Source organism: Erithacus rubecula, assembly GCF_903797595.1.
Source record: "Erithacus rubecula genome assembly, chromosome: 13".
Taxonomy (NCBI): Eukaryota; Metazoa; Chordata; class Aves; order Passeriformes; family Muscicapidae; genus Erithacus; species Erithacus rubecula.
The window spans coordinates 8,619,620-8,639,261 of NC_136665.1; the positions used below are offsets into that span (position 1 = coordinate 8,619,620).

The 19,642-nt window shown below is 37.5% G+C and overlaps 2 protein-coding genes across 3 annotated transcripts in view; both read right to left on the reverse strand.

The window, feature by feature from the left end:
* Positions 1–1,817: 1,817 nt before the first annotated feature.
* Positions 1,818–11,322, reverse strand: ASB14 (ankyrin repeat and SOCS box containing 14). 2 transcript variants are annotated; one of them, XM_079316685.1, is made up of 10 exons: positions 11,304–11,322; positions 10,452–10,619; positions 9,874–9,929; positions 9,373–9,504; positions 9,118–9,276; positions 7,116–7,361; positions 6,309–6,480; positions 4,874–5,417; positions 3,948–4,101; positions 1,818–3,853 (listed from the first exon to the last, which is right to left on the reverse strand). In XM_079316685.1, exons 2-10 carry the CDS (start codon positions 10,577–10,579, stop codon positions 3,660–3,662), a joined length of 1,785 nt encoding a protein of 594 aa, XP_079172811.1. In that variant the 5' UTR covers positions 10,580–10,619; positions 11,304–11,322; the 3' UTR covers positions 1,818–3,659. The 2 variants fall into 2 exon arrangements, with proteins under 2 accessions (XP_079172811.1, XP_079172812.1); XM_079316686.1 differs by lacking the exons at positions 9,118–9,276; positions 9,373–9,504; positions 9,874–9,929; positions 10,452–10,619; positions 11,304–11,322 and having other exon boundaries at positions 6,404–6,480; positions 7,116–7,254.
* Positions 11,323–11,538: 216 nt separating this feature from the next.
* Positions 11,539–19,642, reverse strand: part of DNAH12 (dynein axonemal heavy chain 12) — a 55,973-nt gene continuing 47,869 nt past the window's right edge. The window contains exons 65-74 of the mRNA XM_079316682.1: positions 19,003–19,143; positions 18,132–18,269; positions 17,038–17,271; positions 16,456–16,641; positions 15,908–16,011; positions 14,712–14,916; positions 14,392–14,529; positions 13,830–13,921; positions 13,456–13,523; positions 11,539–12,641 (exon numbers count right to left, since the gene is read on the reverse strand). Coding sequence (XP_079172808.1) covers positions 12,451–12,641; positions 13,456–13,523; positions 13,830–13,921; positions 14,392–14,529; positions 14,712–14,916; positions 15,908–16,011; positions 16,456–16,641; positions 17,038–17,271; positions 18,132–18,269; positions 19,003–19,143 — 1,497 coding nt within the window. The 3' untranslated portion in view covers positions 11,539–12,450. The remainder of the gene's footprint in view (positions 12,642–13,455; positions 13,524–13,829; positions 13,922–14,391; positions 14,530–14,711; positions 14,917–15,907; positions 16,012–16,455; positions 16,642–17,037; positions 17,272–18,131; positions 18,270–19,002; positions 19,144–19,642) is intronic.

Consider the following 19,642-nt stretch of genomic DNA (forward strand, 5'->3'; position numbering starts at 1 on the left):
AAATGGGATTTTTTGATTTAGCAATAAATATTGAAATTATTCCATTTGCTTTTCAGACTTTCCATATATGCCATTAAATGTAGCTTTCTAAAACACAGTAGGAATTACATTTCATTTACTTTGGATGATTCTTATCTTAACCACTAGAAGTTTGATATGCATGAATGAAATGTAGGGGCTGTTTGCTTATTTGGGGCATTTCATTGGTGTAAAATGAGCAAGCATGTGGGATGGATGATGATGAAAGCTGCAAGAGCAAAGAGCATGTCAGCAGAGCTGGGGAAGTCAGACAGGAATGGTGATTGAGTAGTAGAGGAGTGAGAATTGCTGAGCTTTGTCTAGGGAGGATCACACAGGTTGTAATTAGAACTATCTCAAGGCAAAAACAGCTGCTGAGGTTTTATCCATTCCTTTCTTCCCAAAAGGAAAAGCTATTTGGTACCTTTTTTCCTATAAGGTTTAGAACTACTTCACTAGAAAACAGCTTTATTGAAAAAAAATCAGAATGGTGTTTGGTATTTTCATTGGGAGTATAACTTTTAGTGGGAACACCTCATGGTCTGCTAGGAACTGCTGTGGTAGTATTTTACCACCAGAGTGTTTTATTATTGTAACTAAAATACTGGATGGTTTCCTTTCCTAATTTACAGGATATTAAATAAACTCTCTTGTTTATTATTTACTTTTGCCTTCTATTCACAAACTGATCTTTCAGTCACTTTTGGCTGAAGCTGTAGTTTTACTTCATGTGTGTCTACTATTACTTCAGTCAGTCCTGAAAATATTCTTTCAAGTCCATGATTCTGAAGTGACTTAATGTAGGTACTGAATTAGCACTATTGTTTAGAACTAACTTGTTATGTTGCTAATTGCAGCCTCATAATTACTGCCAGACTTTTATCCCTTAAATAAGGTGATATGAAGCTTGTTCCACTGTGTAACACACTGCAGACCAAGCCAGTCTTGCTGTCAGATTTTTCCAGCTACATACATTGTTTATGTATGTAATGGCATGAATATACAAATATATCAGGTGTGCTTATGGGTGTGCATTTTACTGCATTACAGATGATAGCTGGCACTCCTCTGTGGTCACTGCTAGATTTGGCCAAGTCTGAACCAGAGGACAAGGTCAAAGTCATGTACTGCTTAAATGTATCTAACTGGATATGATCAGGTGGTAAAAAGTCAGTTGCAAGTCATAGTCTTACTTCCTTAATCTGTTTGAGTTTGAAATTGTATCAAGACAATTTACTGTGTAACAGTAAAGTAATATTTTAGAGTTAAGAAACATTCCCCTTCTAGAGGGCTGTCAGATTTCCTCTTCATATGGATGTAAACCCAGAGCTGAAAATTGTGCAACAGCTGATGCAATTCATGAAGCTGTAATTGATGTACATGAATATAAAGATGTACATGAATATAAATTAATATAAATATAAATTTGACTGTTTAAGGTAGATTCTCTCTATACTTAAAACAGAGGTAAATTCTGATTAATTAGGTAAATTTATTAAGGTAAATTCAGAATTAAGGTCAATTTTGATTAATTAACACAGCATTTGGGACAAGCCAATGGTGAAAACTATGCTACACTATACTCTTGTTATTTAGGAAATAGTTCACCTAGGGAAAGAACTGCCACTGCTTAGTGAATTTAGTAGAGATAATGTCTGGTGTAACAGCAAAAGCTGATACTTTATATTCTTTCTCTTGCTCTATATTACAAAGATTCTTGCAAGGTAATTAGTCCCCAAGGCTTTTTGTTTTAAGTAAGTTGACATTTTTTTCCCTGCCACAGTGGTATCTAAGTTGTCATGACACAAGTAAGTCAGTGTATCATTGTGAATGCACTTGTATTCCTGTTGAAGTTTATATTGCAAGCTGAGGATTTTATACAATCCTTCTGGTAATTTTTATAATAGAGTGGAGTGGTCAAATTCTTATGATGGTGTTCTGGATTGGTCCTGTTCTGGTGAAGTGTAAGTGAATTTTTGCAGTGTTTGAGACAGACTTGCACATTTTCTCTGAATAGCTGTATTAAGAACAACCAATGGCATATTTATGTCAACTCTGATTGTTGTGTCATAATCTTGGAAATATGGATAGTAACCCTATTGTGCAGGGCTCCAGTCAGCATTTTATATTTTAAATAAAAGCTTAGCTATAGTAACTTTCAGGGTGGGACTTGTACTGATGCAAAAGCTTCCTGCATTCTTCATCACACTGACTTTCAGGAAGTACCATTATTGGTGACAGGATGTGTTCCCTTCCATTTCTGACATGCAGGCATAGCCCTCCGTTGTCAAGTGTAGCTCAGTTCTCTTAATTTTTATAATATTAGCCAGATAACCTCAGAGGAAGTTGTTACACTTGGGAATGCTCTAAATTTATTTTTGCAACAATCAGAGACTGAAGATGAGCAGGAGCTGTGGCAGCTGGCTGGGCTGGGCCCATGGTGGTGCAGGGACAGGGCAGTGAGGGCTCTGCAGAACAAGCTGGGTGCAGAGGCTCTACCAGCACAACCACCACCATGGGCACTGGACATATCTTCACAGGCTGAGTTAGTTTATTATGGGATAAACACCATGTAAAAAAACCATGGGCCATAACCACATTATGGTTAAATTTGTATTTTATAAGGTTTGTAGATTTTTCTGGGGAAAAGCAGACTTTTGAATTATGTAACTTCTGTGATAAAGATGCATGTATAACTAGAAGAAAAAACATCTATGCTTACTTGATTATGAAGGAATAAATACTACTAATGCCAAATGTGTTGAACTTCTTTTCTTCTAAAATAGGAACTGATATTTGCAGTATTTTTAGCAGGAACAGGCATGCTGTAGGTCTTTCTAAGCCTTCTGTAAGACTTCTTAAAATGACAGGGCTCCCAAAGTTTAAGCTCCACCTCTATAGAGAGAAACTCCAAAAATTGCAAGCATGGCTTTGGACAGCACTGTGTAAGGAAAACCCAGTTCTAGAGAGACTAGTCCAAGTTCATGATGTATGAGACATACCAGTACCTGAGAAGGAGCTGCAGAACTAACACAGCTTTCAGCAATGCCACCTTGTTGAAACATTGGTATGTCACATCACCTGCTGTGACAAACAGAGGTTTCTCAAGCTTGATCCCATTTCATTGCCTAGAATGGGGGATTGCTTTATTGGGTAAAGAGAAGAATTACTTAAGCTGTTCTTCAGAATTTCACTGTAGGACTTCACAAATAAAAACTAGTTATTGCCAAGAGAAGGAAAGAAGTACAAGAAAAAAACTACATCCCTTTCTGGTTTTAGTCAAATCCCTGACCTTTAACTAAACCCTGAGTTTAACCCTGGAATACGGGCAGTGGTATCTGATATGATAGACTTTAACTTAGCCATAACACAAGGCCTGCAGCCCTGTATTCTAAACTTCTTTAACTTGTCACACTAAGCATTTAAAATACTGTTGCCATAACTTCCAGATAGGTCATAGTCCAGGAGATCCTTAGAATGGGATCACCAATACTCACGTTTTGGGGTTCTTGTCATTTTCTTCAAGGGCTGAGGGGAGAGTGCTGGCATTCCTTAATAAACAAGAGGAGAGAAAATCCCAAAAGAAAGAAGCATAACAGTCTTATCCACATTACATTCCCTTCAAAGTACAGGACTAATATTCATGCACAGTTGAGGTTGTAGATCCCTGTGAAGTTTTCCTGTCCATAAAGGTCATATTCCTTGTAGAGGATGTAGTCTTTCAAGCAGTTTGGCAGTGGAAGGAAGGTCATGAAGACAGGACAGCGGAGGCGCAGCCGTCCCATGCATGCCCGGATCTTCAGACGGCAAAGGTGCTTCAGAGAGCGAGGATTTGCTAGAAAGGAGAAGCAGAATTAAAATGCTACCAACCAAAAAGGCCCCAGTGCCAAACCAGTCTATTTTCATTAAAAACATTGTCAGATACTTACTTAAAATGAAATGGATGTCTGGCCAGAGTTCCTGTTCTTTGAGAACAGCTTCGAGCTTCCAGCAGATCTTAACGTGATCAACGTAATCTAACATGACTCGCACTACTTTCCCAGACACGTGCTTCAGCCAGGACAAGGTTATCACTTCACAAAACTGAGAGAAACAAAACATTAATACCGCAGTAAATTACTTTGTCTCTGAGGATAAGAACAATTAACTTCCTTGAGCAGGGTTTTAAAGGTTGCCACAGCTTGCCTAAACCTCACTAGTATAATCTAAAAATCTGAGAGATGGTTATTTTGGACTAGATCCGAAAATGAACTTAAGGAGCTATGTCTTTTGGGGACTTGGTGCTTACAAAGACGTGCTACCAATCCTAAGTGGAATTTAGACTTGTGTCCCAGGTGCTTAATAGGGGGATCCACCAGCCCCAGTGCATGCATCATCTCCTCATCTTCTTTATGTTAAAGAAGGGTTTATTATGTTCAAATGGACTTTACAAACTGTGAAACAAGGACACTGATGAGTGTCTCCAGGAAGCTCTTCAGGTTTGCTAATTTTTGCACAGTGCTTATCTCACCAGCTCCAGTGGCCCTTTCAACAGCCTTCCAGTCTTGGTATTCTGGTACAGGACAATGCAGAGAGCCAGCCTGCAAATCTCTGCTTCCACAGCATGGACAACACTGTCCTTCCATACTGAAAGCCATTTCCATACTGATCCTTACCATATCATCAGCTATATTTTCACAATTCAAAATTACCGTTTACAATAATTTGCCATCGTCAACCAGGCTTCATAACAACATTGTTTAATTTTAAAGCCTTGTCTATTCCTCTCTTTATGTGTAAACAGTCTTCAAAACTTCTCTTTCAGTCAGTGCATTAAGCCCCTTTCCTTTAGCTTTCGGAAGGCCGTGGCACGTACCATGGTGTCTTTGATGACGGTGGAGGTCCAGCCGTGGGCGGCGTACGGGGCGTGGGCCGCGCTGCCGCGCGGGCAGTCGAAGCAGCGCCGCACGTCGTAGCCGTAGCTCAGCAGCATCCGCAGCATCACCTCGTCCTTGAGCGCGTACTGCAGCGCCGAGGGGAAGTGCGTGGTGTTCACGCGGCAGAAGTAGTTGACGTTGGCGCCGTGGCGCAGCAGCAGGTTCATCAGCTCGTAGTTGCCCATTCTCAGGGCTATTTGGAGGCAGTTGATGGGATCCTGGTTAGTCAGGGCTCCGGCCTTGAGCAGCAGCTGTGTTGAGCAGATATCCCCGTTGGAAACGGCGAAGTACAGGGCTGATTTCCGGTGGTCGTCGTAGCCTTTGCGAACTCTCTGAGCCAGCATAAAATTGGCATCAAAACCCGACTGCAGGAGAAACTCCAGGCACTGAGGATGTGCTCCTGCTGCTGCTGAGTGAACTGGACTTATCCCACTTTCTTTAATGGCAGCAAAATCGGTCACCGGAACTAAATATTTTAGAGCTCTGAAAAATTAAAATCAGAAGCATCTCAGAACCTGAAACATTTTGGTTCACCTAACTCATCTTTGAATTTCTCTGTGTTGTTGGGCTTCAGAATTCATCATGACTGTTAGAATAGTCTCAATATACCAAATCAGTACCATGGCTTGCATTGACTTGAATTGCTAACAATGAAATTGTTAGCCAGCAATGGATACTGACTTTATACCTACTACACATAAAATATTATTATATTAACAAACAACCCATTCCTTGCTATAGGAAATAATGATTTCTTTCCAAGAGAAATTTTTCCTGAAGGTTGAACGCACAGTGTTATTGCTTAACCTATAGGGATTAGGGAATTAATAGAATATGTACTATAACATGAATATATATAAAGTAATATATACATCTAAGTCTAACAATTGATATACAGAAAATATCAATACAGAAGTTAAGAATACTCAGGTGCTTGTTTTTCATTTGTTAGTTGCAATTTCAGCATAAATATTTTCCAGTAGTCTTACTCTCTTTAATATAGGGATTAATATAGGGATTACTCTCTAAGTCTATTTGTCTATTTAGTATATTCACCACTCACATTTCTGTAGTGGGGGGAGATGAGACATTGACTCAAAGAGAGTGACAATGTCCCAGGAACCTCAGCATCAGACTGGACAGTGTTACTACCAGGGACAAATGGGGGAATACTATAGGGATTAAGATGGACCTCCTAAAATCATGAAGATTTTATCCTGACTAGTCTCTTACATTCAGACACAGAACACACATATTTACAGAGTCAAAAATAACTCCTTGTAAAAAACTACAGATTTTCTGTCTGATTTGAATAAGGTGAAATTAATATTTCTGGTGTCACTATTATTTGATTTTTTAAGTATATTAACTCACAGAAAATGTCCTCTATATGCAGCTCTGTGGATTGGCAAATGACCCGAGTGCTTTGGTACATTGGCATCAGCCCCATATTCTAGTAAAAGACTCACAGAATCTGGATTTCCTCCTCCTGCTGCTTCAAACAATATAGAAGCACAGTCCTTTGCCTGTGAAAGAACATCTGCACCTGCAAAGAAGCAGCAAGGATTTTCACAGAAATCACTGTAAATATCCAGCTGTAATTAATATCTCCAACCCCCAAGTGATACGGTATTTTTAATTCTATCTTGCACCAAATAGAACCACTGTGGGCATAAATCTTCATGTTGGATCCTTGATCTTAGATGTATTTATGTAATCCTGGGAACAAGAAGGTCCAAATTGCTTTGAAGACAGTAAGAATTGTTCCTAGAACTGCACCAGCACAAGGTTTGGTTCCTATTCATCAAAACAATTGCTTTTGGCTTACAAACAGTGAATTTCAATTCTTTGACTTTACAAACTCCAGGCAGGTGAAAGTGTAAACATGAGAGCACCCAGTATCCAAACAGTTCACGCAATCCAGTTCAAGTGCTGCTGAAGTATAAGGTAAAATTCCCCACAATAAATACCTTGTCAAGTGTGCCCTAGGGTGACCTGTCCACATGAGAAAATATTAAAATATTAATATTATGTAAATTGGTATTTATCAGGTCTTCACTACATCACAACCCTCAGTGCAGATGGCATTCAATTTCATCCAGTAAGGTGAGTTACATCTGCTGTTTTCAAAGGCATATCTGAAGCCTTCTCTTCCTATAAAGTCCTATATAATAAAGTCACCTTTTTGCAGCAAGAGCTCCATAATTTCTGTATGTCCCATCTGTGCAGCCAGTGCTAGAGGTGTGAGCCCATATCCACTGCGGGGGTCAGGATCTGCTCCAGCATCCAGGAGAAGCTGTACCAGATCCTTCCTGCCCAGCCTGGCTGCCTCATGCAGAGCAGTTCTCTCATGGACACAGCGCAAATTCACTCTGGCACCGCATCGCAGCAACAAGGAGGCAATGTCATAGGAATCAAGTTTAATTGCTGTAGGACAACAAGCAGAGCATCAGACAGGATTGTTATTCCATGAAAAGCATCCGACAGGATTGTTATACAATGCTATTCTGTGCTATTCTGTTACATGGCAGCCCAGGAAAGCTGTTCCTGATAGTCCTACTTATGAAATGAGAAAAAACACCCTACCCTGAAAGATGTAACTCACCAGCAAGTCTGTTCTTTGTTTCCAGGACAGCACTAAGCATGTAAATGAATAATTTCGTGGTAATCACTTTTTCTTCTTTAGATTTTTTTCTCTCTGTTGCATTTGGTAATGGAACAGAACACAGCTTTCCTTGCCACTAGATGGAGACCACACCCAGGGCCTTGGTGCTCAGGAGCTACCACCAGAGCTCTGTTTAATCTCCACGAGCATTACCACAATATGAAGCAAAGCTTGTAATTACTCTTTCATATGCCTTCTTAGTTTAATAAGCCTGAACTCTTAAGTCAGCAAGGATCTTAAAAGAGAAATTTGCATTAGCTGCAGTGGATGGAGTGATTAGGCAACACTCTTCCCTCCTTCTCTCTTTGATCTTCCAGGCTGTGCAGGATAGTGAGTGTCCTTCAGCAAGACAGATTGGGCTGAGCAGCTTCATGTACCACAGCTGCTTGAACACAATGACAGCAACCTGTGATAGAAACTGTGATGTCCCATTATCTGTAGTAACCTACACAGCTACTTTAGATAAATCCCATGCATCTCCTTTTTGGGGAATGGTGCATTTTAATGTCATGCACTTCAAAAGTATCTAGGAGTTCCATATATATTTTTTAGGCAGATGGCCCTGACTTGAAGCTGCATGCATTTTGCAAAGATAGACTGAGGGTCCTACACATGATTGGTAAGCCTTTATCTCCTCCTTTAACAACAGTTCGGAAAAAGAATCCACCCTTCCAATGTATGGGATCATCCAAGAAACTTAAGAGTGCTCCTTTAGAATTTAGATAATGGGAAGACACTTTCCTTTTTTTGGGTAGGATTCAGGAAGAATGAAGTCATCACAGCCCAGACTGAGGGAAGCGAAGGAAATGGACACAGAACACTTTTGATAAACATTCTGGCAAAATACAGTTCTTTAGAACTCATGAATTGCATTTCTTGTGCATGATCAAATTAAAAGTGGCATTCACACCAAAATTGTAGGCTTAGACTATACTAGGACTATAGCAGGTATGGGACCTTATTCCTAAATGACAAAATATGAAAAAGAAATGAACTGAGAATATCAGCCTGTCTTCTTCACTTGTCCACCTTGGGCTAATGCTGGCAATGTTTATATAGGGACAAACACTGCTTAGCACTCAACATACTGCAGATAAATCAGTCTGGTTTGCTATAATTTTGGATAATTAAGATCAATTACCATGGGTTTTGGAGAAAAAGGCTGATGCAATGAAGGACATATGTGGGCAGAGAACATAAAAGTTCTATGCCTGCAGACATGAAGGGCAGTAATAGCATGAAGAAGCAGAGGACTCATTACTTGGCACCACTGCAGAAATGATGTCAAGGAAAACAGTGGATGACACTCTGCACTTCATGGAGAAAGCTGTTTATCATCTGACAAAACCAGACAGGGACAGCACATTCAGTGCTGAGATTAACTTCTTTTTTTTTTTTTTTCTCCTTACAGCAAAATATTTTAGACATTTAAGTAAAAAATGTCACATCGAAACCTAAAATATGTAACTATATCCTCGGTCATTCCCTCACCTCTCCACCCCTAAAAACAGTATTCACCTATTACTAAAGGAGAATCTCCCTCTTCATTTTTAACATTGGGATTGCAGCCATTGAGCAGGAGAAACTGGACATTGTCCACAAAACAATTTCTTACTGCCACCAAGAGAGGTGTTTCCCCTTGCAGAGTGGACTGTTCCCACGTAATGTCACGGGAGGCTGAAATACAGAAAAGCAGAACACGTTTGAAGTTGGATGATTCATCAAACCTTACTTTGTAAAACTTTTTGTTGGAAAACTAGAAGGACTTTGTACCTTTTAAAGTTATTTCAAGGATGTTCTTATTTAGCTGTGCTGCAGCTTCATGCACAGGAAGCCAGCCCTGCTGATCTGCTTCTTCAAAAGCAGAACTGTGCCTCACCAGCTTCTTCAATGCCTCCTCTTGGCCTGTGATATTTTAACAGAGACACATATCCCATTACTCATCACAAGACAAAATTCAGGCAACTAAGAAATTGAGCACCATTTATCACACCAGCATATCTTGATAATTTTAAAAGAAAGGCCTGGAGTTTCCCCCTAATTTTAGGAGATGAAGCACTGGAATTTCTGAAAGTGATGACACTTGAACCCATCCCACTTCCATGATCCCATCTAATAAGCTAGCTTTTGGATGTCTTGTTTTTAGTTTCCTTACTTCTCCCAAGATTATATAAAGAAAAGCTGCACCTAAATCAGATGACTAAACCCCTAAAACATAGGCATTTCTCAGACATTCCCAGGGGTGCAGGCTTAGTGTGGTGTATTTGTACTTAACTGTCCGAATTGCTGCAATGATCTGCCCATGTTCTTTACTTGCAGTATACTGGAAACTACATAAACAGAACAAGAATAAGATGAGAAGTAAAAATTCTTATGAAGCTAAGGATATAATTATATCTTACTTTAAATACTCTAATTTAGACAATATGTTAGATTTCTCTAAATTACATTAGTTTTGTGAGGGTTTAACACATCAGAACACTTTTGTTGTTGGTCTTTCCCAGAGACTGTAAATAGTGCATTTTTCACACAAAGGCCAACAATTAAATGCTAAAATGAGAGGAAGCTCCCATACCAATCTACTTTTTACATTACCTACAGATCTTCACAAAGCCTTATACTCATTTACATATTGATGTAAAACATCACCCGAAAATTTCATACATTCTACATTTTCCAGGAAATGCATATCCTTTTTCAGGGAGAATTCAGAACAAGTGAGCTACCAGTGCTTTCCAGTATCTGAGACAAGGTCAGCACGATAAAACCTATGGAGTTACAAAGGAAAATAAGGTCTACTAAATGCTTACAATAATGCCAAGAAAACACCCAGAAAAGAAATAATTTATTACCTTTCAATCTCTGTTGTAGTGTCACTTGTTTCAAGTTTATGCCTATCTTGTAAGCTTTCCTGAATAGCTCGCTGGGTAGAGATTTCCTCATCAGAATCACCATCAATCATATACACAGAATTATTCATGGCAAATCAGCACAACATGGATCACTTATATATGGAAACACTGCTTTTTAATTAGAAGCAGACACGTTAAATCTTCAGGTTAAATCTGGAGTCATAGAAATAGCAATCACTGTGTCACTATCAAGAGAAATGAAACATAGTTTAAAATAAACAGTTAAAAAAACCTGTTATATGATCAAGTAGTCATGCTGTTCTTGGCATATTCAAGATCTCAGATGTTCTGTTGGTCTCTAACCTTTCATTTGCTTTACCTTATCAAAACTTCCACTTCTGTCTTTCAAGAGAGCTGCCCTGAAAAAAACAAAAGAAAACAAAACTACAGGGCAAAGTAAAATAAAATTAATAAATAAAACTGAAAGCTAATAAATAACTTCGCAAAATGAATGAGCACAGGAAATTTAAGGAAGTTGTTAACATGCCAACTACAAAGCTAGGAATAAATTCTAGAAACATCTTAAAGTTGGCAGCAGTAATTTACAGCAAATCTGCATAATTTAATTTGTCACCTGATCCACCTAATGTGTGATTGCAATGCCTTGCTCTGTAATTGCACATGTAGCAAAAAAGAAAAATATATTAGCAACATACACAGCAAGAAACTGTTAGTAAGTGATTCTACCTTGGCTCAATGAGGATTTAAATATTTTAAGTCTAGACTACTTTATTTTCCTAAAAATCCTACTAATTTTGCTATGAATTGAGGAAATACACTGGGTTTACTCACCTTTTGGAAGAGAGAAAAATCTCAGCCTTTGAAGAAGTGATTATTAAGTTGAAAGTGACATTTTCAGGACTGTAAACAATCTCTGCAGAGCCCATGTCCATTAATAGCTCACTATAAATACCCGATCATAAGATACTCTGGGACTTTCTCCACGTTTCTCTCACACATGTCAGTTATGTTTAATAATCTGACCTGATCAGTGGTGCCAACAAAAGAAGGAATTAAAAGACCAGTTTCCTTGTAAAAATACTTCTGATTTTCGGAATAAGAATTTCAGAACTATAGCAGTAAGTGTAATACTATAAAAAGAAAATTCTTTAGTGCTGTCCTAGGAGAGCAAACTGAAGGTGCTCTTAAGAGCTTGCCTAAGAGTGAGACAGCAAAAAAACCCCCCTGAAACAATAAAAGTAAACAAAATCAAGAAATAATCAAGCAAAATCTATCTATTAAAATTATTACATGTTCCCGATTACTTAATCATAATTCACATTAATATAAATAGGAAAGCAATTGAAAAATAGAATTTTTAAAGGGAAAAGCAGTTACAGAAAGACAGACTTACACTGATTCAACACTCAATAAGCAGGGAAATGAGAGACAGATGCTCAGTTGCAATAGTGATGGTAGGATGGAGTGAGACCTTTATCTGTTTCAGTTAGTCTTACTGTATTTTATAGAGGGATCCATATACAGAACAGATTATGCCTGTATCTGAATGCAAGGTGGAAACTGTTCTTTGCTAGAGGAGATGTAGAAAGAATACTTGAGTAATGTTCTGAAATTATTTTTAAAGAAAACAAAAGTGCAGAATCAAGTTTATTACCTGGAATGTTTCTGTCAGAAAGCACAGACTACTTTCATTTCCCATGAAAATATATTTTCTGATATTCAACTAATGCACTAAAAAGATGTTCACATTTTAATAATATCACCAAAGGCTAAAATCCTAGTTGCACTGCTCACAGATTGTAAAGATGGTAATATTAATAATACATACTTAATACAAAAGCTTGAGAGTTAGAACGTATTTGTATGCCCTCTTACAACACAAAAACCTCCAGATGTTTCTTTCACACACTAAATCTCACTTCCTCTGTAAGCCAGCAAAGAGAACAAGATGTTGTGAAGTCTATATGTGAACCCACAGTCAGTCATCCAGCTGGCACAGCAAGGCTACACCTCTCTTGATCCAGTGCTGGACTGGCTGGTCCGTGTTGAGCCTCAAAGCAATGACGAAGTTTGTGGAATGCCCAGTAGTGGACAGGACCCCTTTGCGCTCACTTGTCTTGTAGAGTGGGCAAACGTAGGCAGTAGTCTTCTTTATGTCTGATTTTACAGCTTCAAAAAACCCCAAATAATGCATTACATTCAGCAGATTTAGTGAAAACATATTCTACATGCAAAAGTTAAGTATTTACAGTTAACACCTTTAAAGGTCAATAAAAACGCAGAATTGTTTTCTGAGCAACAGAATAAAATTATCTGACTTTTTCTTGTTTTGTTCTTAAACCCAGCTAATTTAGCTAAAATTTATTTTCAGGACTCTATGCCTTCCTGTGATTCTACCAGCTTTGTAGTACCCAAAGACACATTAAAATCTGAATTACCTAGTTTAATACACAGCTTATACACGAGTTTTTTTACAGCTCCACAAGAATTCTGGTCTAATTGCCAGAGAACCGAACTGCAATTCAAGTCATCTGAGATCCAGCAACAGAACTCTGCAGGAATTCTTTGTATGCCCAGATTGCTTGCATGGAACTTGTGCAAAGCATAAAATCACACAGGTTTGAACAAATTCATCCAACCTCAAGAGGAGGCATAAACAGAAAAACTGGCAAATTTTTATACTGCCTATTTACAAATGCTTAAATTGCAGCAGTTGCAGTAGCAAGTTCTGATTTTGTCCATAAATAAAAACAGGGATTTACTCCTCTCATCCAAGAAAACAAGAGCTGTGGAAATTATCTTACTAGTACAAAGGACAGCTATCACAGAGCTTAAAATAACCTGATCAAACCCTGTTAAATCACATAAGGTGAAACACTCAGTCTCTGTCAGTCAAAATTCACAGTTATCTTCAGTAAAAAAAAGGAAACCACTGTTGCAATTTCTTGATGGATAGCTCACACATCAGAGAAATCATACTCACCTGGCTTTATCCAAATGATTGGCATGGCATCAAAGAGCACTTTGGGATACTGCTCAGTTAACATTCCCCTGGAAAGAGAAAAGGATTTTTTTTTTTTTTTTTGAGAAAGGGTTTTTGCCATGGGAACAAGCACACACACACAGTCACATATGCAAACTAATTGTGGCTTCAGGGGTTTGGGGGAATTTTTGGTTGCTACTTGCTTGTTTGTTAGTTTACTCTTCCCCATTTTCTATGCATGAAAGAGTACTTAATTTGGTATGTTATTTCAATAATATGAAAATTATCACTTACACATTTAATTATTTATTAGACCAGTGTTTGAGCACTGCAAAAAGCTTTCCAGAACCACAGTGAAGCACTTGGCTACTGACCTGGTCCTGTCCCAGCGAGCTCCATCTAAAAATAACCCATGGATGTAAACACCATCCTCTGGGGCAGTATCAGCAGTATCCTGAGGAATAACCTGCAGGAAATAAGTGTTCCAAGTCATTAAACTCTCACAGCTCTTTGATTTTTGAGCTATTATGCCAATTGTCTATTTTCAGACCAAACCAAACTGAGGATAATGTGGTAACCCTTCCTTTCAATGGTACTTTTATGCATATCTGTAGAGACAGCAGAGACTTCTCTGCTGTTCTCTAGGTTTGCTAATTATCTTTCTTGTAGGTTATAAAATGAGGCTTTAATCACACAGAAAAATATGCACTAGATAGGCTGTTTTCTTGAGTGGAGTTCTGGGTGATAGAATTGCTTTTAATCACTATGAGAATACCTCTTCTACAGAGGTTATTTAGCCTGCCAGTCTTACCAAATGTATGTCCTCAGACTGCAGTCAGTTGCAAAATTAACCTTCCAGTTTGGATTTATTTACTACATTTTACCACAACATCAGGACTCAGATTAATAAAATACTAATTTATAGTTTATCCATACCTCAAATTCATATCCTAGAAGATCAATAGGGATCCTGTGCTTCCTAGCATAGTTTTGCATAGCTCCAGTTAGGAAAGCTTGAGTAAAATAGAATCCTGACAGCCAAAAAACAGCAGGCTTCCCTAATTCATACCAATCCTGGAGAGAGAAAAGCAATACATTGAACAATCACAAAGAGAGGAATCCCACAACTCTCCAACTATTTTCTACATAATTGTACTCAGAAAATGTAAACAAAGCCTTTAGCTTCTTTCCCAATAAAGACAAATTATATGGAAAAGTAGATTGAACAACTGGCAGCACTGCCAATTGTACATTACCTGTAAAAACTTCAGCCTTGCTAGCAAATCGACAATATAGCTCCCTAATGGTTTTAGACTTGGGTATGAATGCTCTGCCCACTTCTCAGGAACTTTTCCAACAAGGAGACTGCCAGACAGTGCCTCCAGGGCAGCATCCATAACAACCAGTCCTTTAATGGCTTTCTTCAGGTTAATTAGAGTAACACGAATAGTTCGGATTAAACTACAATTAAAAAAACAAAACAATTTTCACACATTCTGCATGATTTGTTAAACATGACTATGTCACTGGAAAAAAAGTGAAAGAAGTGGATTTTGGAGGCATCTATAGAACTTTTATAGTTTTTTAATTTATATAGATATCTGCACAATAAGCCACATCTGTAAAGTCACAGATTTGTGCATTAGTGCAGAATCATTTAAGACTAGGAAGAGTAATAAATTCTTTTGTTATCTCTGATATCCTGAATTCTTTGGCAACAGGATAGATTTGGAACTCCAAATGCATCCACTATATAGTAGATGGAGAAAAAGGTTTAGATTGCAAAAGAAGAGGCAATAAGGATTACTTGGAGACTTAAGGCCAGAGAGCACTTGAGTGAAAACTAAGCAAGAGATACAAAGAGACAAATAGGTAAGAAGGAGGACAGAGAAAAACCAGAAAGAAGGAATGGAGAGGCAGGTGAAGATAAGAAAGCAAATAAGGAAACAAAGTCAAAAAAGAGATTGAGGACCAAAGAGAAAAATGAACGCAGTTAAAAAAAAAAAAAATCAAACAGAAACACGTGAGAACATTAAGGAACAAACAAAAATATCTCCATTACAGAAAACATTTCATAAACTATAACTGTGCATGTAGAATCTCTAACTCCTTTACCTTACAGGTCAGAAATACGAAGAAAATAAAACACAATGAAGGTAAAGATAGTGAAAGGGAAGCTAAAAAAAAAAAAAAATATATATATATAGTTTGCATTCTCTTTTCCCAGTACTTCCTCATACTCCCTTCTTTTCTCTTTCACTTAAAATTGCCACTTCATTTTTCCTGACATCTCTCCTAATCTCTGACTCTCAGCAAGAAGCGTGTTAGGACTGCAGACACCACTGCAGGCAATCAGAAGGGAAGAAAAAAAAAATATTTCACACAACACAGAGCTTACAGAATATGATTTGCAATGATTTCTGGTAAATGTAATAAAAGAGAACATTCTTACTGGTTAAATCTTTCCATTTCTTGCACCAGCACAGTGTTCATACTTTCTTCATATCTCACAGGATATTTAATTAGGCAACTTTCAATGTCAAAATCCTTTGGAAGCTGTAAATGACAATACATTTGGAAATTATTCCATATATCGTTATGACTATATATTAAAGGCATGGAAATATGAAAATTTGCAGAGCAATAGAAACCACTAAACTTCCTGATTAGTATCTTAGCAATACAGGATTCAGTAGTTCAATCTAAATAAAAATTTGAGGGGTTTTAATGTTCATTTTCTTGAATTAATCAAGTGTTCTTTCAAGTTCTCCCTGCTCTGTTTTCTCTCTTTCTCCTGTCTTCTGCCTATTTAACAAAATTTCTTTCAACTGAAATATAGCTGTGGTCTGTTACAGCCACACTTCTTACTTTCACATTGCACTAAATTCCTTTCAGAATGCGTTTCTTTCAACATGAAATCTACTTTACAGTGAAGATTCTAGCTAAGGAAATTCTGCTTTGTCAAAAAGAGAAATTGAAGTAATTTGTATAATACAATACCTTGTTGAGAATATCATCTGCAATTGCATAAAGAGTGCTGTCACCACCCCCAGAAGTCCCTTGAGTGCCTCCTCCTTGTGTTAAAAGCAGAGATTCAAAGATGGTCTTAGTTTGCTGAAGATCTTTTGCAATATCCACATTTTCATGCAAGCCAAATACCTCTGGGTGCTGAGTAAAGGGAAGACTCTAGGATAAAATAAAAAATGTTTGGGTGACATAAAGTAGAAGGAATCTTCAAGACTTCTTTAAGAAGTTGAGTGAAAAACCATCACTGACTTCAACTGCAGGTGAGTGAGGACCTCATTGGCAGGTACTTGCAGACAGAATTACTGCTGATAGAGCCATCACCTCTCATATAGAAAGAAATTTCCAAGGAATTTTCAACTGTCTATGCTACACATCCTCCCATCTACTCATTAATTCCCTCTCCAAAATATTTGAGATCATGCAAGGATCATACAAGGATGCCAGGCAAGAACCTGAGCACACAATTAATTGTGCTGCAAAACTACCTCTTTAAGCCTTGAAGGTTTTCTTTCTTAAAACATCATTGTAACACTGCAAAATCTTGTTGCTTTTTACCTTAATAAATTCAATGTACTCCTCATATGTGCCTTTGGGTGGAGCATAATAGTTGCCACTGGGAGAAAAAGTGTAACGAGGATTTTCAATTATATCTGGGTTGTAGAAGTCATCCAGCATTGTCAGCAGCAAACGTCTGTCCCAGTCATCTGTCACTCGACCTCCATAGTTACACTCACCAGTCAGGTAAGAGACAGCTTCAAAAGGAACATGGCTGTACTCATTGATGAATAACTGAAACAGAAATAAAAGCAATTCTAGAGACTTGCAGTAACTGCTAAACAACAATGTGACCTAACAGAAAAAAGGCTGGAAGCTATAGTATGTGTAAACTGCAGTTTATAGAGTTTTCTTCCCAGGTGCTGGGAATCCAAATTCAGAAATCTTATTTTCAGGTAAAAATTACTGTTTAAAATCAAGACGAGTTAAAAGACTCTTATGAATATCAAAATTAATCAATCATCCAAGTCATTCCTGAATTATTTGTAAGTGGATGGTTTATCCAGTTCAAACTTTGTAGATGGACACTTTTCTGCACCAGAAATAAAAATGCATTTCACTTAATTTATCTTTCAATCTTCCTCCAATCTCATTCATTAACTTCTTGGTAACTTTTTTTTCAAATCTTCAGCCTCAACTTCTGTAATTCAGTTTTAACTCTCCTGACTTTTCTACAGAGTGCCTATAAAAGGTTCTAGGTCAAGTACTGTTCACAATCTCATCTTGGGGAAGGAGAATAGTCTGAGGTTCTGTTAACTATCAATGCACATGAAAAAAAATTTCCCCCTACTACCTACTCCAATAGGTGACTGTCATTGATATGTGCTACTTAAAGAACAGTGAGCTCTTGTACATAATAAATTTAACTTTTATAATACACATATATATTCATTACATTCCACATGTCTGTAGAAATCTAAACTTTTTATGTTATCTGTAGTTTTGAAAATATTTATAATATGATTGACACTCCTTGCCTTTATAGCTGAAGTCCTGAATCTGTGAACATTTGAGGTAACTTCAGTGTATTGCTCCTTGTGACTCCCAGCTGAGCTGTGCAAGATCAGAGTTTAGGAGGCAATCAATGATCTTACCTGCAGCTGTCTGATACTGATTCGCAGGTCGGACTCATTAAATCCATAGGGTATATTCCAACCAAGGGGCCCAAACTTCCTTCTCTCCTGAACAAGAGCATGGAAGAAACAAACTCCAAAGAGTAGTTTCTCCCATATCTTTAAGAAAAACAAAAGTAAAATGTATTATTAGCTAGTCTATAAGCTCATAGTAGTGTGCAGCTTGTGTAGTGAGCACCCTTGGATTACCACTCCCCACCCAGGTATAAATCCAGGCCACTACTAAATACCTTGTGGTTTTTGCCTTGGGAACAAGTACACACACAATGCCCCATATGCAAGCACATTTAGCCAGGTCCTCATGTCCATTATATTCTTTAATGTATAGGGCAACTGACTTCATTAGAATTCCAGTAGCACCAGATATTTATTTTTAAGGTTCATTAGGCAAACAAAAATTACAAATGTATTTTTAAAGCAAGTCCTTAGGTGCAATCACACCTATGTATATTGATAACTCATATCTCTGATCCCACTGTTTTTCACTTCCTTCACAGGTAATGATTAGCTAAGTTGTTCACCAGGTATCAATAGATATATGGGCACTGCAGTATTTGGTCCCTGGTAGCAAGAAAAGGTCTCCTCAGTGCTTATCATCTCAATAATGACACACATGCCCTTCTAATCAATGTTCAGAGTTCATTGTTTACTATGTGTGTGTAGCAGGTAAGAGATTTAATAAAGCCTAAGAAACCATTTAAAATAATGCTACATTAAATTACCTGGTAGAGGTAATTCTTAACTAATGATATTTACCACTGCAAAACCTAAATTCACAACCACAGTAAAAATTTTAGCTCATAATTATTCACTCAAGAGACAGGCACATTACCTGCTCCTTTCCAGGGCATCCAGCAAAGAATTCAGGATCAGAAATAGGATCAGAAAGAAATGACTGAAGTAGGTTTAAACGGAGACCAGTGGGAGGCTCATTTGTCATCTTCACTCCATTCTGCAGAATGGTTACTGGAAACTAGAAATTAAAAATAGCAAAACTGCGTTCAGAAAGGGTGGAATAGTTCCTTTGTTAACTATATTCTATTATTCTGGTTTTTTTAACATAAACAACTATCTGCAAAAAATTATATTTTAAAGGGCGACAGCTTAAAAAAATTCTCCAAGACATCAAGAAAGTAAGACTGCTGTATATAACAAATCTGTATTTTAAAATGTTGTCTTGGTATTCCAGACTTTGTAAGTCAAATGCTAGTCTAAATTTTTGAAATTATGTGAGAGCAAAAAAACCTTCTTAATTATATATGCTGACAGATTTGTAGTTCCATTGAGTAATACACAAAATATTGCACATCACACTATAAAAAAAATATTACAAAGGAAGCTTGATATTACAATGTTTATAATTATTTTTAAAATGTCCTTTCTTTGTTAAATTATTTCTTCAAAGTCTCATTGCATTTCAGAGAAGCTTTGTATTATCAGCTCATTCAGATATACAAAAATTCCCTAAAAAT

Bases quoted from the DNA above. Each gene is read 5' to 3' on its own strand.
- ASB14 (XM_079316685.1), bottom strand. From the start codon at position 10,579: ATGAATAATTCTGTGTATATGATTGATGGTGATTCTGATGAGGAAATC. The intron at 6,481-7,115 runs GTGACTTTATTA...GCTTCTTTGCAG, and splicing joins GGAGCTCTTGCTGCAAAAAG to GTGCAGATGTTCTTTCACAG. The intron at 3,854-3,947 runs GTAAGTATCTGA...TCTCCTTTCTAG, and splicing joins AGACATCCATTTCATTTTAA to CAAATCCTCGCTCTCTGAAG.